A 20,634-nucleotide genomic window follows, 5' to 3' on the forward strand; every position below is an offset into this window, starting at 1 on the left:
GATGTGGATTTATGCTGTCTAAATTTCTCACTTGTAATAATAATTGTAATATAGTAGAAATAGTGGTAGCACAAGTAGCAGCTGGGCTAACGTTTATCATATGTTTGCCATGTACCATGTACTATTCTAAGTTTTTACTTTGACTCATTATCTCTTAAAGTGCACATATTTAAAATGTACAGTTTTATAAGTTAGACATGTATACCCCTGTGAAACAACCACCATGATCAAGATAATGACCATATCTGTCACTCCCCAAAGTGTCCTCATGCCTATTTGTAATCCCTGCCTCTTGGCCCTCCTTGTCCTGCTTTTTCCCAAGCAAACACTCACCTGCTTTCCGTCATTGATTAGTTTGCAGATTCCTTAAATGCTTAAATATCTTGGATCTGTTCTATAGTTTCTTAAATGTGTTACTCCAGGAGTAGGTAAAATTTACCAAAGTTCCAAATACATGTATCTAACATTTTATCTAATATTTATCTAATTTATCTAATATTTTATCTGAACAGGAACCTGTCGTGTTCAATCTTCTGAAACATCCTTACAGAAGGGGTTCAGCAACAGAATATCTAGACTTTAATTGACTCACTATCTTTCTCTGTTTTGCGTGTTATCACATTACTTTGCCAATAAATATACTTCTATATCATTGTTTTAAAATGACTGCATAGTATTTTCTCCTATTGTTAGGTGTATCTTAATTTCTTGAGACAATTTCTCCCTGTTAGATACTTAGATTGTTTCTAATTTTTTGATAGTCATACAGCAGATATTTATTAAACTCTTAGTTTCTGTCATGTACTGTTCCAGGAATTGACTTGAATAAGACAGATAAGAACCCTGCCTTTAGGAGTTTACATGGCATAGGAAGAAAGAGAATGAATGAACAAACCAATGAATGATTTCTGATCAGCACCATGACGGAAATAAATAGAGGAGATGTGACACAGTGCTGGGGCTGCTGCGGGGAGCAGCATGCTGGGTTACAAAGACTTCTCTGAAGAAGTAGCCTGAGATGAGAAGAGCTACAGGAAGAACATCATTGGAAGACGGGATGACAAGGGCAAAGGCTCTGACATGGTTACATTTTTTTCATAGAGTAGCAGTTCATTAAAGACAAACTTTTTTTGACCATTCTTAATATTCTTTTTGTAAACAAGTTGAAGGAAGGGAAACTCTGTGGTATTTCCAATGCTCTGTGAAGAGGGATACATTTCAGAAATAAAATAAGTGAGCGAATGGATGTAATACATATAGTGAGTGAGTGGATAAAGTTCCTTGGGCAACTATAGTAAAATGCAATGAATGAAAAAAATAATTAAAGGAGTTGTTATGTAAGATAGTGGATAAAAAGTTAGGGGTCTTTAGGAGACAGAAAAGCTGAGAAAATTTATCTATTCATTCAACAAATATTGAGCATCTACCATGTGCCAGGCAATGTTGTAGGTAATAAGGACACAGAATTAAACAAGACGTATAAAAGACCCTCCCCTAACAGGGCTTCCATGAGACAGATAGTAAACAATATAAAATATTAGGTAGGTAATAAGTATTTTGAAAGAAAACTAAGTGCATAATTTTATATAGTATCTATATTTTAAGTTTTAAGGTCATTTCCAATATGTTTTATCCCAGTACTTACAACATTGTTCTACTGTATATCTAATACTAATAATGAGGGGGTGGGGTGGGTGGAAATCATCTAATTTACCTACATATTTCAGTCTTTTTAATGTATTTCCAAATGTGTGCAAGAGGTGATCTCATCCAGTTTTACAATTTTAGCTGGTATATATTTGTAGTTGATGCTTAGAACTACCCTTTCACGAAGAGTCTTGCTTCATACCATTTTTATATCTCAAATGGGATATCTGGAAAGCAACTCAAGTTTAAATATAGAAGAGAGATTACTCATCCCACCCCCACCCCCAATCTGCCTCTTCTAATTTCATCATTATATTTTTGTGTTATATCATTGTATATGTCCTAGATTCTATGCTCTATTATCATCTATTTTAGTACCTTAGCTTTAAGGTTGGAACCAAGGACAGAGGTGTATATAGCTCACAGAATTGTTGATTTTGACTATTAAAAATAAAAAACATAAGATGCTTAGGAAAAAAGTACAGTATAGGATAACTTCAAGATAATTGGGTTACTAATAGAATTTTGCTATTTAACTACAAGATCAATGTTTTTTTCTGATTATTTTTTCTGTGCCTTGACAGTCTATTTATTTGAACTTTCTACTGTAAATGCATATTAAAATTTGGATCCATAATGTATTAAGTCTAAATAAATAAATAAGGATTTTAAGACTAAAAGATGTTCTGTAACTCTGGTATAATGAGATTTAAAGATTTATTTTCTTAGAAGAAGTTTTGTAAGATTACAAAACTTTTCTCTTAAGAAGTTTTGTAAGATTACATTGAGTTTTTATTTCAGTTCTTATTATTTATTTAAGTGAATTAATTTTGTTTTGGCTTTTCTAAGTAGAGGGCCCTTTAAACTTTTCTCATATTTTTAGGTGAAGATTTGATTTTTTTAAAGTGTTAATTTTATATTGTCGATATAAAGCATTTGTGGTATATATAATGGTTTATTGGGAAATGGAAAAGTTTATTAATATTTATAGGACTTTCCAGGTTGTAAATGACTTTACCTTCTTTTCTAGGTTTGTTAAAGTTTTGCACTGTAGGATTTTGTGGAATTGGGAGCCTAATTGATTTCATTCTTATTTCAATGCAGGTAAGTTAGTTTCAATCTAGAAGATGAACTAGTTTTACATTCAAATTTGAGTTCTGTGATATATATGTTAGAAAGCAGTTAGGAATGCTTTTTCAATTTTTCTTCAGATGCTAGATCTAAAGGATCACGGCCATGTTTTCAAGTTGCATTTCCCAACCTGTGCCAATTAGCAGTTCTAAAAGACATAAGAACTTCATTAACAAGGATTCTGTGCTCTAATATGATTTGTAAATGTGAGTTCAGCTGAGTTATAGAGATTTCTTTACTGGAGAACTTCTCAGAATCTTTATAGTTTGTATTATGAATCTCTAAGTGGGATTGAGGTTATATTTCAAGCTTATTGTTTCTTTTCCTGTTACAGCCACATTGTCAATTACTATAATAGGATACTGATGGGAATCTGATATTTACATATGAATATGTGGAGGCAGAAACAAGATTTTTTTTGCACTGGACAGGTACTCTATACTAGCGTTCTCTTGGTTGCAAATTGTAGAAACTGAAATGCAGCTAGCTTAAGCCAAAAAGAGAAAAGGAATGTCTGGGCACTCTGTGGAAAATCTAGGAGAGGGGCTGGTCTCAGGCAAGACCCAATTCATATAATCAAATGATGTGTTCAGGACTCTCCTGCTCTTCATCTCTGCTTCTCTGTGTTAGCCTCGTTTTCTCCTGCTGCAGTGGTTTGTGAAATGCTCTTACGCGTTTAAAAGTGCCACCAGATGTTTTCTATTAAATTATACTGAACTGGTTGTGGTTAACTCATGAGGATTCTTAAAGAGATGAATTTATCACAACAAATGTCACAAAACAGCATTTCAGTAAGCATTTATGGAGCACCTAATGTCTTCAGTAAATGTGTCAGTATGTATTTAGATTATCATCAGTTTTGCTCTTCTTTCTCATACAGTATTTCCACTCCTCAATTCTGTCTGCTTGATGTTATCCTTATGCTTTAAAAGAAAGTCAAAATCTAGATTTTTGGTAACATACTGTGAGGAGGGGACCATACTGTGAGGAGGAGGCAACATATGGACCAATAAGATATCAGAATTAAACAAGGAAAATATTTGGTTTTAAAGTTGGAATTTTCCTGTCTTTATTCATAAACATATGCCTAACCAAATATCCTGCCTTCTCTGACTGTGGTACAGGCAAGCAGGCATGAAGAGGCTAAGGTACTTGTGCACATATGCTTGGAAATGGGTTTCTCTGAGGATCCAAGGAATTTAATGTATTATTGGGATTCTTTGAGATATACAGAATTCCGCATCTTTAAAACCCAACCATTTAGTTAATATTTCACACTAGGTTCTTTCTTTGGTGATATCAGTGCTTTGTAGCTTTATTTATATCAAATTATAGAGCTTATTTGATTCAGCCACTATTTTCTAGTACATGTATACCTAAACTTTTCAGAACTAATAGTTCTTAAAGATCTAGAATTGAGACTATTACATCAACAAATTATTGAGGTAGAATTAGAATGTTTGAATTTCTACAGTAAATTTCCCTAAATAAGACATTTTAATAGGGATGGCTACTTTAGACTGCTTTCAGATTAGGGGAAAAATAAATCATTTTTCAAAAGTAGCCAAATAAGACATGCATCCTTATTCTTCTACATGTTGTTTAATATACTTAATATGTGATGTTAACTACATTAATTTTAGAGAATTTTTTTCAGCTAAATAAGTTTTTACTATAAATATCATAAACTATGTTAATATTTTTGTCCTAAATATATTTTTTCAATTTCTCATAAACCTTTTACATTCTGTCTATCATCTTTTTGTTTATTCTTCTTTCCTTACTCATTCTCTCCATCCCCAGTTTTTTTTCTTTTTGCCATTAAATATTACTCCCCAGTGAGTTGCAGTGTTTTTCTTTTGGGCTGTGATCCCAGAAACATATTGTGCATGAACTCAAGACCTATAAAAACATACTTTGCTTCACAGTGTCTATAACAAAAATCCAGAAAAATCCTCTTTAAAAAAATAGGTCTAGTTATTTCATGGGTTTTTTTAAATAATTTTTTTTCTAAATTTATTTATTTGTATTTTTGTTTTGTTTTGTTTTGGCTGCATTGGGTCTTTGTTGCTTCTCACGAGCTTTCTCTAGTTGCAGTGAGCAGGGACTACCCTTCATTGTGGTGCACGGGCTTCTCATCGTCTTGGCTTCTCTTGTTGCGGGGCACGGGCTCTAGAGCGTGGGCTCAGTAGTTGTGGTGCACGGGCTTAGTTGCTCCGCGGCATGTGGGATCTTCCTGGACCAGGGCTGGAACCCGTGTCCCCTGCATTGGCAGGTGGATTCTTAACCACTGCGCCACCAGGGAAGCCGTAGTTATTTCATCTTTGAACTGAAACAATATAAAGTGTAACACATATATTACTAAAGTAAGTAAGCTTTAAATGTAGCTATATTTACTAAAAATACTTTCATGAATTTATCTGTTAGTAAACTTTTGAAGTTTCTTCTGTTTGTTTTTTGTTCTTAACAAATATGCAGATGGCACTGTGTGAATGAATGGTATAAAACAATACGTAGAATTAATTCTTTTGTTGTATTCAACAAAATCTAAATCAGTGACACATGGATAGCATACAGTTTTTCAATTATAGGCAACCATTGTATATAACTGTATATATAGTTGCTGTATATATAGTTATTCATAAGGCAGGTCTGAAGATTTTAAAACACTCATTGTTTTGTGCTTATATTTATATATATCATGACGGATAGATTAGATAATTTGGTCTTTTATCAGAAAAAATATGAGAATATTTGATTTCATTTAAATCTCTTTTCTCACTCACACAATGAATTTTTTTTTTAATTATTTATTTATTTATTTATGTCTGTGTTGGGTCTTTGTTTCCGCGCGAGGGCTTTCTCCAGCTGCGGCAAGTGGGGGCCACTCTTCATCGCGGTGCGCGGGCCTCTCACTATCGCGGCCTCTCTTGTTGCGGAGCACAGGCTCCAGACGCGCAGGCTCAGTAGTTGTGGCTCACGGGCCCAGTTGCTCCGCGGCATGTGGGATCCTCCCAGACCAGGGCTCGAACCCGTGTGCCCTGCATTGGCAGGCAGATTCTCAACCACTGCGCCACCGGGGAAGCCCAATGAATATTTTTAATTATACCAAAACCACTGATGTGTACTCCACCAACAAAAAGGAAAGAAAATTGATTGTGTTAAGTGGACACAAGACAGCCACAAATCAGAAAGATGAAGATGGGTACAGGGAAAATGGAAATATGCGTTGGAATGTAGAAAGTTGTTGAAGAAAGTATGTCAGGGTTCTTCGTGACAATTTAAAAAAATTCTATGCATTGTGGAAGAAATTACTTTTATTTTCTTTCCTATTAACATTGCAGATACAACATTGTAAAACAACTATACCCCAATTAAAAAAAAAAAATTGCAGAGTAGTTTCCTTAAAGAACTAATAACTATATAAGCAGCAAAATACACAAAGCAATATAATCTCCAAGACATTTTTTGAATTTTATAAATAAATTTATTAAATATCTCATTAGTTTGGCATTTAATATATGTAACTCATTTTAGCCCTGGGTTATATACTGCTTTTGTATTTTTTTTTAACTTTTACACACCAGGTTTGATTTTTCACACATAAATTTCTTGAGAAAAAAAGATTTTTATTAATCTCCTGTAGCACTAATAGTATGCTCAACATAGAGTATGCTCTCAAAATTTTTGCTGATTTGAGCTGAATGCAGTATACCTTGTGAAAAGTGTGGCTTTGTGCCAATTACAGGGAAGATGAGAGGCTAAAAATGGTAGTTTTAAAAAAGTGATTGCTCTTCTTTAGGGCTTTAAAGTTCTAAATTTCATGGGTCACTTGAGAGGTAATGAACAAAAATAAAAGTTGGTATGATAAAGTAGAAATAGGTATAAGTTGGGGTCCTTGCCCTAAAGGAACTTAGAATCTTACCCTCCCCAAAGTGGTGTGAGAATAACATCCCACTTATAATCAGAAATATGTCCTTTGGAACTGCAAGCTGAAAATAAAAGAAGAGTTATCTTGATTTTATCTTGTTTAAATTCTTGAATTTTACTAAAAATTTTAAAAGCCTAGGGTTTTCAGTTTAGAGCATAAATAAGGCCCAGGTTAATAGGTTCACTTCTGTGTAAGCCAGTTTGTTTTGTCAAAGACATATCCTATGCCCTTGCTCCGTGAAAAACATGCCATTGATCAAAAGTACTAAACGTGTAATCACCCTAAATCTATTTCCAGCACTGGAAAAGTTGGTCAAAGTCTTTGATAGTTCACTAGATGTAGGACAGCAATATATAAAAACTAGATATCAAGTCTTTCAAATAGTTCTCTGTATTATTTATTTAACCCTGGTGTGATTTACTGGGGAAATGAACTGGAAAACGGAGGAGAATGATAATTTGGGTAGTCTCTGCTTTGTCACATCATCTCAATTAAGTATCAATAGATTTCACTTAGTTCACTTACCTGTGGGCAGATTTTTATTTAGTGAATTAAAGGAATGTTCAAAAAACAAAGTAGTCCTGAGACTGAGCCCAACGCTGTGTTTTCCTCAGGAGATATGATGCTGAATCCTATTCATTTCTTGAGGAATGCTGTTTATATCGGTCATTAAGGATTAATACTAACCAGTCTTTAAATCAAATGAAGTCAGGGGATCTGAATGTGTAACTTCTGGCATTGTGTGGGAATTTTGGTGCTTAATTAAAATGTGTCAAATTAGATGTTTTTAATGGTTTTTTGTTAAAATTAACGACATACAGAAGTCAGCACTGGACACAAACATGTACTTTGACTTTTAAGAGAATATGAATTTACTTCTTTGGGGAATTGGGGTGGACACAGGTTGCATCATTATCATCTAATTGGAGACAGCTGTGTCATTTTACTTTTTTACCAGGTCTTCAGGAGATGATATGATCTTGCATTCTTTTTAATTTAATATTTGCATTCTTTATATGGAGAAACTCATAAGTGGATTAGATAGAAAAATGGTATATTGATAGAGTTGCATAAAATGTTAGTTTTTGCCCTTCACTCCTTAATTCATTCATGACATTTTAAATGTATAAGATATTTGAGTTACTTAAGCCGTCTGACTTCAACAACAAGGCAAAGCCAGTAAATGAGGGATCACATCTGTTGATAAAGTTTAGGTGTTAAAGTAGTTACTGGTAACCATCTTTTTTCCCTTAATTTATTTTTATTAGAGTGATACTTAAATATATACAAACAAAAATACATTTTCCACTAACAAAATCAGAAGTTTATAAATTACAAACAGAACTACAACACTGTTAAAGTTCAAATAAGGTAAGCTCTTTTTTGTGTGGTAAAATAAATATACAATATAAAATTTGCCATTTTAACCTTTTTTTAAGTATACAGTTCATTGGCATTAATTACATTCAGAATGTTGTGCAACTGTCACCACTACTTCCAAAACTTTTTCATCACCCAAAACAGAAACTCTGTACCCATTAGGCAGTAACTCCCCATTTCGCTCTCCCCCAGTCCCTGGTAACCTCTAATCTACTCTGTCCTGAAGAATTTGCCTACTTTATAGATATTTCATATAGTTGGAATCGTACAATATTTGTCTTTTTATGTCTGGTTTATTTCGCTTTGCATAATGTTTTCAAGGTTCATTGATATTGTGGCATGTTTCAGAATTTCATTCCTTTTTATGGCTGAATAATAATGTTCCATTGTATGTATGTACCACATTTCTTTTATCCATTCATCTGTTGATGGACACTTGGGTTGTTTCCACATTTTGGCTATTGTTAATAATGCTGCTATGAATATTTGTGTATAAGTATCTGTTTAAGCCCCTGTTCAATTCTTTGGGGTATGTATCTAGGAGAAGAAAACTTTTACAGAAAGCTAATTGAAGAAAATATTTTCATGACCTTAGATGGGTTAAGTCTTCTTAACCAAGATCTCAAAAACATAAACCATAAAGAAAAAAAAATCATTGAATTTGATACATTAAAATTGAGAAATTCTTTTCTAAAAAGAAGATCATAGACCAAGTTAACAGTTAATAGACTGAGTTAAAGAATACTAGCAACAGGAATTGATGTGTGGAATATACAAATCAACAAGAAAATGATAGGGAACTTAATAGTTAAATGAGAGCCATAAACTAAAGATGATTCACAAAATCACCCGAATAACTAATGTGTAAATAAAGAGATACTTCTGGGCACTTAACCCAAAATACTCATACTTCTGTCCACAAGGGAACATTGTACAAATATGTCTCTTGTAGCACTGTTTGTGGTAGCAGGAAGTTGGAATTAACCTAGTCGTGTACACTAATTGGAGAATGGATGCATCTTCTGTAACACTAGGCAGCAATTACAGGCACTTACCTAGATGTACATACAGCTACATGGAAATGTCTTAAAATCTTAGTGTACTGTGAAAATCGTTTGAAATTGAACAAGATCCACAACAATATCATTTGGATAAATTAAAAATGCATATTTATTCAAAGAACATCACATGTTTTTCAAGAATAAATATGTTTCCAAGTCATATACCAAGTTAAGTAAATGCCCATTATTTGTGTGGGTGCCTGTGGGTGGGTGAGTGGGGTTATGGAGAATTATAGTGGAGATCAAAGATTAAGAACAGGAAAACAGGAAATTTGATGATCACTGCTTAACATTCCTGACTTTAATGTGTACTTCTAAAGTTTTCTGATTTACTCTTCTTGCTATAGACTTTGCACCTATAGAAAAGCCTACTCCTTTAAGTAAACAATTCAAGATTTTTTGCATTTAGGCTGCAAATAAAATTTCATGGTGAAAACAATCAAAAATGACAGGAAAGGAGAAATTAAATTTCACCCAATTCCTCCAAACCACCGCCCAACCATCTTCACAGAACAAGGGTGTGGTAGGACAAAAGATATGTCATATCCCTGGAACCTGTGAATATTATCTTATTTGGAAAAAGGGTCTTTGCAGATGTGATTAAATTAAGTATCTTGATATGAAGAGATTATTCTAGATTATCTGGATGGGCCCTAAATCCAATGACAAGTATCCTTATAGGAGACAAAAGATTAGACACAAACACCTGCACAGAAAAGAAGGTGGTGTGAAGACAAAGGCAGAGATTGGGGTGATGTGGCCACAAGCCAAGCAATGCCAAGGGGCACCTTAGAATGGATTCTCCCCTAGAGTCTCTGTAGGTCATACGGCTGCACTGATAACCTTGATTCTAGACTTCTGGCGTCCAAAACTGTGAGAGTAAATTTCTAGTTTTAATCCACTAAATTTGTGGTAATTTGTTACAGTAGCTGCAGGAAACTAATGTAGACGAATATGAAGCTGTTTTCTTGTGGTTTTAGGGCTTCTCACGCAAGAGACATTGACACCCTTTGTACAAAATAACTTCCCACAGTGTAGTGGCCCTCCTGTTTTCCCTCTTGAAGACCTGTAGTAACCTTTTGGTCTATTAATTGTTAAGTGGTCTTTCTTTTCCCAATAGATTTCAAAAAATGTGCCCTAGCTTATCAAACAAATACTTCATGCTGTAGAATTTGGCTTCAGGCTATTTCGTAGGAGAGAAATAAACACATAATTTTAGGTTTCATACTCTATTGTCAATGAACAAGTGGACATAGGCATGTTTAACTGAGTAAAATATTTCTCAGTATGAGATATTTTTTAAAATTTGTAGTTTTATATTTAACAGTACAATAATATACTTATAATAATTTATATATCGTATATTAACACATATATGTGGAACCTAGAAAAATGGTACAGATGAACCGGTTTGCAGGACAGAAATAGAGACACAGATGTAGAGAACAAACGTATGGACACCAAGGGGGGAAAGTGAGGGGAGTGGGGGTGGTGGTGTGATGAATTGGGAGACTGGGATTGACATGCATACACTGATGTGTATAAAATTGATGACTAATAAGAACCTGCTGTATAAAAGAAAAAAAAATTCAAAAATAAAGTAATTTATAATTGGCACTGTATTTTACATAAGTGTATAATATAGATGCTTAAAAACAGGTTTAATTTTTAATTTTAGTGAGGGAATATGGACTTAAATAATTGAAACCTTTACAGCTGATAGTTTTCTTAAAAATTAAGCAGGGAGAGCAGTTTCTTCTTTGCTGGGATAATTGATAGAAAAGGATGTTGACAATACCTTGTAGAGTTGTTTGCATTTAAATGTCAGTCAAACAAGATATAGAACTTTAAAAGTACCATACAGATTCGTTTATTCTATTCCTCAATTTACGGCTAAGAAAAACGGAGATCCAGAGAGGATTGATCCTACAACTAGTTATTGACAGTTTTCTCTTCAAGATTTCTTTTCTGTCTAATGCTTTATTTACCACACTGACTTAATTTGGTTGTCTTTGGAGCAGGTCTTCAAATTGTTTTAGCAGAGAATAGCAACTAGTGCTATGCTTTGGTGATCTGGCAGTGGTGTGTAGGAGGCATTGAAGACAAGTGCATTATCTGGAGTTTTGGCTATGAGTAACAGAAACCTCAATTTAAATTGGCTTTAATAACGTGGTAGTTTATTATTATTATATATACCAAGGATCTGGAGATATGGTAGTTCTAAAATTTGTTAATTTAGAGCTTAAAGACAAAGTGAAAGACCCAAATCCATTATTCCCTCCTTCCCTTCCTTCTCTCCCTCGTTCCCTTCCTTCTCTCCCTCCTTTCTTCCCTTCTTCCTTCCTTCTCTTTGCCATCTTCAGTTCCTTTGGTTAACACCACTTGCTATGTAGTTACTTTCAGAGGTGGAAAAACATCTCTTTTTCTCTCACACATATCTTCTTAAAAGCAGATAAGCCTCCCATTGAACTTGTCTCATAGATTATTATCTCATTGGTGATTGATTACATGCCCAGGCTGAACCAAACCCGTGGAAAGAGGATGGAATTATCACCATAGAACTAGTTGTTGAGGAGCCAGAATTACATAGTTTGAGGGGAAAGAAATGCTGTAATAAGATTGCTAAATTAGATACAAAATTGGATCATGTATTAATAAGTAATTAAACTATAATCTTTGGAGCTATCTTCTCTACAGGACAGGGGAAACAAAAGACCAAAACAACACCGTATCATTTTTCTATATGTTAACTGGTAATGTGACAAGATTGTAAATCATCTGGGCCCTAATCAATTTTTAGTTAAATAGTTCTATTTCCTGAGAGAGTCAAATGAGCTGCAGGTGGGCTTATTAGAAATGCATGATATTAAAAGGCCATCCAATCTTATATTTTCCTTATTTCCAACTTCTGAATACTTTTTTTTTCAACAGGGATAAGTGAGATTGTCAGAGGAGATGGCATAGGAAGAAAAAAATAATAGGACAAAAGGCCCAGTTCCAATCTATGCACATATTCCAAATTCGGCAAGTTTTTACCATATGACTTGCAAATTCGGCAAGTTTTTACCGTATGACTTAACCTACTTCTACTGGCTGGGCTTTCCTTTTTCTTTGTTTCCTTTATATCATCTCAAAACATGAAATTCTAGTCACCCATTCTTTTCTTTCTTTGCTTAATACTCATAGTCGTTTCCTCTGTGACCTTACCATTAAAAAGGTTTTAATTTATACTTAAATTCATAAATAACATTCATAAATGTCAAGACAAAGCAATTTGATCCTTGGAGGAAATCCCCAAGTACGTGACAGCACCTATCATGGTATATAGAACATAAATGCTTTGTAAGTGTTATTTGAATATTAACATTTATAGTTCACTAGAATAAACTCCCTGTTGTTAGATTGTATCTTATTCACTGTTCTGTGTATAATGCCTAGCACAGTGCCTGGACTGTAGGAATTAAGTATTTGTTGAATAGTTTTTAAAACCAAATTTATTTTTAAAATGAAGAATGCGCTACAGCAGTGTTCTTCAAACTCTGGTTGCATAACCCCTAAAAGAAATTTTTTTTAATCCCTACCCTTTGCATGTTTTAAGTTGACATTTAAGTTTTGTCATAAGTTTAAATAGTTGCAAAGGATATAATTTCTAGTTTGCAAATATTGACATATTTAAATAAAACTGTTACCTCAATTTTAAAATGTATCCAACAGACTGTAAATACCATAGAATTTAAAATATCATTGACTTTAAAAAGACATGAATGAACCCTTCACTATTATAATTTTTACATTGTTTTTTTCTCCTTTAATTTTTATTTCTATTCCCATTCTCCAACAGAATTTTACCCCAATATGGTTTTTTTTAATCTTTTTTTAAAAATTGAATTTAATTTATATTTGGCTGTGTTGGGTCTTTGTTGCTGCACACGGGCTTTCTCTAGTTGCGGTGAGCAGGGACTACTCTTCATTGCGGTGCACGGGCTTCTCACTGCGGTGGCTTCTCTTGTTGCAGAGCACAGGCTCTAGGTGCATGGGCTTCAGTAGTTGTGGCACGAGGGCTCAGTAGTTGTGGCTTGCAGGCTTAGTTGCTCCGTGCCATGTGGGATCCTCCCGGACCAGGGCTTGAACCCGTGTCCCCTGCATTGGCAGATGGATTCCTAACCACTGCACCACCAGGGAAGTACCCCCAATATTTTTTTTTTTTTGGTTGGTTCTTCATTGTTCTATTCAGTATATTATACACTTTAAATTTTAGTTTTCTTAGTATTGCCTCTACTGAAATTTTCACAAACTCATACAAAATATAAATTTCCTTAAAATCATCTATTTTTATCATTAAAATAACCTCTCTATAATGTCTTGAGATGTTCAATACCATGAGAGTTGCTAAACCAAGAGCAAAGAATCAAATAACCTCTCTTCTATTAGAATGCAACATGGCCGGTCAACTGGTTTTCTATGTCAGGTCTTTAGAAAAAAAAAATGATGAATATTAGCTTATTTTAAATATAATTTCAGGGCATAGTTTTGCTACACATTATTCTATTCAAGTTGAAGAAAGAAGAAACTTTAAATAGGAGCAACTCAGATTTTAAACAATGTGCATTCATTACATACAAATTAGAAATATATTTATAAATATATTTCTTTTTTTTTTTTTTTAACATCTTTACTGGAGTATAATTGCTTTACAATGGTGTGTTAGTTTCTGCTTTATAACAAAGTGAATCAGTTATACATATACATATGTCCCCATATCTCTTCCCCCTTGTGTCTCCCTCCCTCCCACCCTCTCTACCCCCAATATGTTTTTATGCTTGAAAATCTTCTACTGATCATATCATTCATTAAAATATTAAAAATTTTTCTGTGATTTCTGGATTGAGTTGTCATTATAATTACTGATATACAGTTGATCAAAATAGCATAAACATGTTACAAATATTAGCAAATTATTTTTAAGCTAAAAAGAGTAAAGTTTTAATAGGACTGCATCTTTTTTTTTTTTTTTAAAACATCTTTATTGAAGTATAATTGCTTTACAATGGTGTGTTAGTTTCTGCTTTATAACAAAGTGAATCAGTTATACCTATACATATGTTTCCATATCTCTTCCCTCTTGCATCTCCCTCCCTCCCACCCTCCCTATCCCACCCCTCTAGGTGGTCACAAAGCACTGAGCTGATCTCCCTGGGCTATGTGACTGCTTCCCACTAGCTATCTATTTTACATTTGGTAGTGTATATATGTCCATGACACTCTGTCACCCTGTCACATCTCACCCCTCCCCCTCCCCATATCCTCAAGTCCATTCTCTAGTAGGTCTGTGTCTTTATTCCCGTCTTGCCACTAGGTTCTTCATGGCCTTTTTTTTTTTTTTCCTTAGATTCCATATATATGTGTTAGCATAGTGTATTTGTTTTTCTCTTTCTGACTTACTTCACTCTGTATGACAGACTCTAACTCCATCCACCTCATTACAAATACTTCCATTTCATTTCTTTTTATGGCTGAGTAATATTCCATTGTATATATGTGCCACATCTTCTTTATCCATTCATCTGATGATGGACACTTAGGTTGCTTCCATGTCCTGGCTATTGTAAATAGAGCTGCAATGAACATTTTGGTACATGACTCTTTTTGAATGATGGTTTTCTCAGGGTATATGCCCAGTAGTGGGATTGCTGGGTCGTATGGTAGTTCTATTTTTAGTTTTTTAAGGAACCTCCATACTGTTCTCCATAGTGGCTGTATCAATTTACATTCCCACCAACAGTGCAAGAGTGTTCCCTTTTCTCCACACCCTCTCCAGCATTTATTGTTTCTACATTTTTTGATGATGGCCATTCTGACCAGTGTGAGATGATACCTCATTGTAGTTTTGATTTGCATTTCTCTAATGATTAATGATGTTGAGCATTCTTTCATGTGTCTGTTGGCAATCTGTATATCTTCTTTGGAGAAATGTCTATTTAGGTCTTCTGCCCACTTTTGGATTGGGTTGTTTGTTTTTTTGTTATTGAGCTGCATGAGCTGCTTATAAATCTCGGAGATTAATCCTTTGTCAGTTGCTTCATTTGCAAATATTTTCTCCCATTCTGAGGGTTGTCTTTTGGTCTTGTTTATGGTTTCCTTTGCTGTGCAAAAGCTTTTAAGTTTCATTAGGTCCCATTTGTTTATTTTTGTTTTTATTTCATTTCTTTAGGAGGTGAGTCAAAAAGGATCTTGCTGTGATTTATGTCAGAGTATCCTGCCTATGTTTTTCCTCTAAGTGTTTTATAGTGTCTGGCCTTACATTTAGGTCTTTAATCCATTTTGAGTTTATTTTTGTATATACGGTGTTAGGGAGTGTTCTAATTTCATTCTTTTACTTGTAGCTTTCCAGTTTTCCCAGCACCACTTATTGAAGAGGCTGTCTTTTCTCCACTGTATATTCTTGCCTCCTTTATCAAAGATAAGGTGACCATATGTGCATGGGTTTATCTCTGGGCTTTCTATCCTGATCCATTGATCTATATTTCTGTTTTTGTGCCAGTACCAAACTGTCTTGATTACTGTAGCTTTGTAATATAGTCTGAAGTCAGGGAGCCTGATTCCTCCAGCTCCATTTTTCGTTCTTAAGATTACTTTGGCTATTCGGAGTCTTTTGTGTCTCCATACAAATTGTGAAATTTTTTGTTCTAGTTCTGTGAAAAATGCCAGTGGTAGTTTGATAGGGATTGCACTGAATCTGTAGATTGCTTTGGGTAGTAGAGTCATTTTCACAATGTTGATTCTTCCAATCCAGGAACATGGTGTATCTCTCCATCTATTTGTATCATCTTTAATTTCTTTCATCAGTGTCCTATAATTTTCTGCATACGGGTCTTTTGTCTCCTTAGGTAGGTTTATTCCTAGATATTTTATTCTTTTTGTTGCAATGGTAAACGGGAGTGTTTTCTTAATTTCACTTTCAGATTTTTCATCATTAGTATATAGGAATGCAAGAGATTTCTGTGCCTTAATTTTGTATCCTGCTACTTTACCAAATTCATTGATTAGCTCTAGTAGTTTTCTGGTAGCATCTTTAGGATTCTCTATGTATAGTATCATGTCATCTGCAAACAGTGACAGCTTTACTTCTTTTCCAATTTGGATTCCTTTTATTTCTTTTTCTTCTGTGATTGCTGTGGCTAACACTTCCAAAACTATGTTGAATAATAGTGGTGAGAGTGGACAACCTTGTCTTGTTTCTGATCTTAGTGGAAATGGTTTCAGTTTTTCACCATTGAGGACAACGTTGGCTGTGGGTTTGTCATATATGGCCTTTATTATGTTGAGGAAAGTTCCCTGTATGCCTACTTTCTGCAGGGCTTAGGACTGCATCTTTTGAACAGGATGTGACAGAGCATATTTTTGGACTCTTGATTAAAAGAGATTTCCTGAAATCCAATATTTTGAATTATCCCCTTCTTTGACACATCAGAGACTTTTATACCTCACGGCAATGTGCCATCATAAGATTCAGGGTGTGCCTTACTGTAGGTATGCTTTACTGTTGTCAAGTTGGAGAAAGGACCACAGTGAAAGCAAAGAAATGGGCAAGGGACCTAGCATGCTGCTTTTAAGCCTAGTGTGGTATCAGGTGGATCAGTTTTACAAAGAGTATTTACTTGAATTAAGGATCTCAAAATGAATTCCCTTGAAACTATCTGGGTCTACATATACCTTAGTAAATCCTTGTGTACCCCTAAGGCTACAGTGTGAAGATTATTATCTTAAAGGATAATAGAGAGATCATGTTAAGTGAATTGTCACAAATGTGATTAAATGGACAAGATTATTGTGATTAGCATGGATGAGCTTTTTTTTTGTTTTTTAAATCTCTTCCTTTTCCATTCCATGTGGTTCTGGTAGGACTGTCAGTCATCCTGTCTCATCTCCCAGAAGGATCCTGGCCTGGCCAATATTAATCCTATTACCTTGGATTCAGTAATTTGTTCTGCAACAGGTGTAACAACCAAGCAGATCAATGAAAGTTCTTCCCTGAAATTGGTATATAAACACTGAGGAAGAAAATTTAACTTTCTTTCTGTTGGGAGCTGCTGAGCTGCAAAGCTGTGTATCTGGAACTGTTGGCAACCAATTGAGAGTGCCTGTCTGCAGAAAGAAGGCAGGCAGAGCTACATGAAGAGGCAGGGATGCCAAACCAAGGGCCTTGTGGGGCATGGGGCTTCAGTCGTTGAGGCCGTTAGTTCCTGCAGCTCTCTTGATTCTGTGAGCTTCCCCAGTGTGCTTTGCAGCTACATGAGCCACAGTTACTTTTTTTTGCTTGAGTTAGAGTTGTATTTCTGGTGCTACTGAAATAATTGTATTAACACCTAAGAAAAGTAAACTCAAAGTATTTTTAAAGTATCTTTTGTAAAATGGGTAATTTGGAAAATTTTCTCTTCTAGATTGTTGGACCTTCAGATGGAAGTAGTTACATTATAGATTATTATGGAACCAGACTTACAAGACTGAGTATTACCAATGAGACATTTAGAAAAACGCAGTTATATCCATGAATATTGTTTAAAAGAAACAGTAAGTGATATGTATATGTAATCTTAATTATAGTATATTATCTGTATAAAATTATGAGAATTTGAGAACCAGGGGAAATTTAAGAGATCATCTAGTATTGTAAACCTGTCTTTTTGCTTATCAGGAAGGCAGGTCTCTAATCTTTTTTTATTGTTTTATAAATTTTTACTGGAGTATAGTTGCTTTACAGTGTTGTGTTAGTTTCTACTGTACAACAAAGTGAATCAGCTATACATATACATATATCCCCTCTTTTTTGGATTTCCTTCCCATTTAGGTCACCACAGAGCACTGAGTAGAGTTCCCTGTGCTATACAGTAGGTTCTCATTAGTTATCTATTTTATACATAGTATCAGTAGTGTATATATGTCGATCCCAATCTCCCAATTCATCGCACCCCCCCCTTCCCCCTTGGTATCCATACGTTTGTTCTCTATGTCTCTGTCTCTATTTCTGCTTAGCAAATAAGATCATCTATACCATTTTTCTAGATTCCACATATATGCATTAATATACGATATTTGTTTTTCTCTGTCTGACTTGCTTCACTCTGTATGACAGTCTATAGGTCCATCCATGTCTTGCAGGTCTCTAATCTTTTTTTTTTTTTAACAAACATTTTATTTTATTTTATTTATTTATGTATGTATGTATGGCTGTGCTGGGTCTTTGTCTCTGTGCGAGGGCTTTCTCTAGTTGCGGCGAGCGGGGGCCACTCCTCATCGTGGTGTGCGGGCCTCTCACTGCCGCGGCCTCTCTTGTTGTGGAGCACAGGCTCCAGATGCGCAGGCTCAGTAATTGTGGCTCACGGGCCCAGTTGCTCTGCGGCATGTGGGATCTTCCCAGACCAGGGCTCGAACCCGTGTCCCCTGCATTAGCAGGCAGACTCTCAACCACTGCGCCACCAGGGAAGCCCATCTAATCTTTTATAAAGCATTTTTGTATATGCTCATTGCTCCTGCAGTTCTCAATTCAGACTGTTTCTTTGCAGTGAATATAGTTAAAGGACAAGGTTCACAAGAAAAAAATAACATCAAAGCAAAAAGATATCCCATAGTTTTATATAATGGTTATGATGAAAGTATGTGTTATAGATGATAAAGCATATCTTTTCTACTGTCCATCCTTCTTAGGGTCAGTATGATCCTTAAACCTCCTTCTTCTCTTCTCTTTTCCTAAACCTGAAAGTTGATAGAGTTTCAACCCTGAACTACTATAAGTACTTATTTTAACCTGAAGTTTGGCCCTGCCCACGAGAATTATTAATTGGCTTTAGAACTGTCTAGCAGCTTTCAGGGAAGGCAGAGAGAAACATAGGCTGAATGTTTTGGCCACAGTCATAATCCTAGGACTTTTAGTTGACTCTATCTCAGAGAGTGCTTCTAGAGTCCAGGAAGGGACTAGACATTCATTTTCTATGTTTAATGTATAAATAGGATATGAAGTATAATTTTGCCCTTAGGGTAGATTTTTTTTCTTTTCTCACAGTAAAATTATGGGATATGCTTTATAGTTATTGCCATGAGAGTTGAATGGTGACAGGCCCTTCGTGTTAAGATCTGAGGAATTTATTCAACTCATTGTCCAAAATGTTTTTCAGATCTTTTCTTACAAACTATAAGAGTCTCTGTGTTTAAAATTGAAATGAAGCATAGAGATCCATCTGCCTCTTCTTACTAGGGAAGAAATTAAGACCTAAGGAAGTTGAGACTAAGGTACACAATTAATCAGTGCAAAACTGAATCTAGAACCTAGGTCTTCTGTGCATTCCACTGGTTGTTCTCTTCTACCCACCCCCGCCCCGCCCCACTAACTGCTTTGTTTTTTATTAAGTATCTTCATTTTGGAAATTGTTACTGCTGCTTTATGAGAAGGGTTGTGTAGTTTTACATAACCTTATTTTCACACTGTAAATTGTTGTTTCTCTTTTTAAAGTATATAGGTTGTTTTAAAACTATAATGTATAAATAATAAGCAAATGTAATTTTAAAAACAATATCTGTAGCCTATTATATAAACATTTAATTAGGATTCCAGACTCAAATTTAAAATTTAAAACTAGAAGGGCCCATTGAGAAGGCATATCTCTGCATTGTCATTCATATAATCTCCTACAATACATACAGAAGTGCTCCCAGTGTAAGAAAAAAATGTCTTGAATAAATGAAGCATTAATATGTGCATCTATAAAAACCTCATTGTATTCTTTTAAAAGATTGTGTTTTAACATATTTCTTTTTTCTGTTTTAGGATTTGGGCCTCCTTGATTTTAATAGAGAACTCTCAGTGTGTAGATTTCCAGATTTTCCTTTTTCCATCTTCACATACCACTTTACGGATTCTGTTTAATTTTTTGTTGTTGCTGATGTTTTTGTTTTGTTGTCTTAGTTAAAAACATATTATTCTGAGATTTATTTAATAGAACTTTGAGATTTATATGATAATAGAGTCTTTCTTAGGCTACTGTCTCTGTGAGATAGATAGCTTATTACTCTGATATTAATGTGTTTTCCAAAGGCAAGTTGCCACTTGTCCTTTTCGCTTCTGAAAAATAAAAGTATGACTTATTCACATTTTTAGTGCTTTATTATTAAGAAAACCGTCTTAAATGTTGAATGTTGCTGTCTTCTGCATTTTGGTCCTTCAAAGCAGTTAATCCATGGTGCGAACAAATACCATCTATATTGCCTGGGGCTGCAGTCTTGTATATGACAACCCACCTGTTTTTTGGAGCTTTCAGATCTGTCTTTGCCTTGGTATCCAGGGAGCTAAAGATCATCAGGGAGCCTGAAACCTTGAGGCAACGCAGATACTCTTGGCATTGATTCAGGGCTATGAAGTGTGAACTTTCTCCTTTTTGCTTTGGGAGTGATGCACTAGCTTTTGGTGGACCAGGTGCTGACTCATCTAGC

The 20,634-nt window shown here is 34.8% G+C and overlaps 1 protein-coding gene across 9 annotated transcripts in view; it reads left to right on the forward strand.

Moving 5' to 3' along the window:
• TM2D1 (TM2 domain containing 1) overlaps positions 1 to 20,634 on the forward strand; it is a 148,229-nt gene that overhangs the window by 38,354 nt on the left and 89,241 nt on the right. The window contains exons 5-8 of one of the 9 annotated variants that reach the window (XR_014261639.1): positions 2,678 to 2,751; positions 3,113 to 3,209; positions 7,978 to 8,080; positions 12,082 to 16,958. Coding sequence is in view for 5 of the 9 variants with exons in the window: in XM_082453971.1 (XP_082310097.1) it covers positions 2,678 to 2,751; positions 17,592 to 17,702 (185 nt within the window). In the remaining 4 variants the exon portion in view is untranslated. Of the gene's footprint in view, positions 1 to 2,677; positions 2,752 to 3,112; positions 3,210 to 7,977; positions 16,959 to 17,591; positions 17,723 to 19,972; positions 20,296 to 20,634 lie in introns of those variants that run through there. The other 8 variants (XR_014261637.1, XR_014261638.1, XM_082453971.1 and 5 more) reach the window with 8 other exon arrangements.

Source organism: Balaenoptera physalus (genome assembly GCF_965194825.1).
Source record: "Balaenoptera physalus genome assembly, chromosome: 1".
Classification (NCBI taxonomy): domain Eukaryota; kingdom Metazoa; phylum Chordata; class Mammalia; order Artiodactyla; family Balaenopteridae; genus Balaenoptera; species Balaenoptera physalus.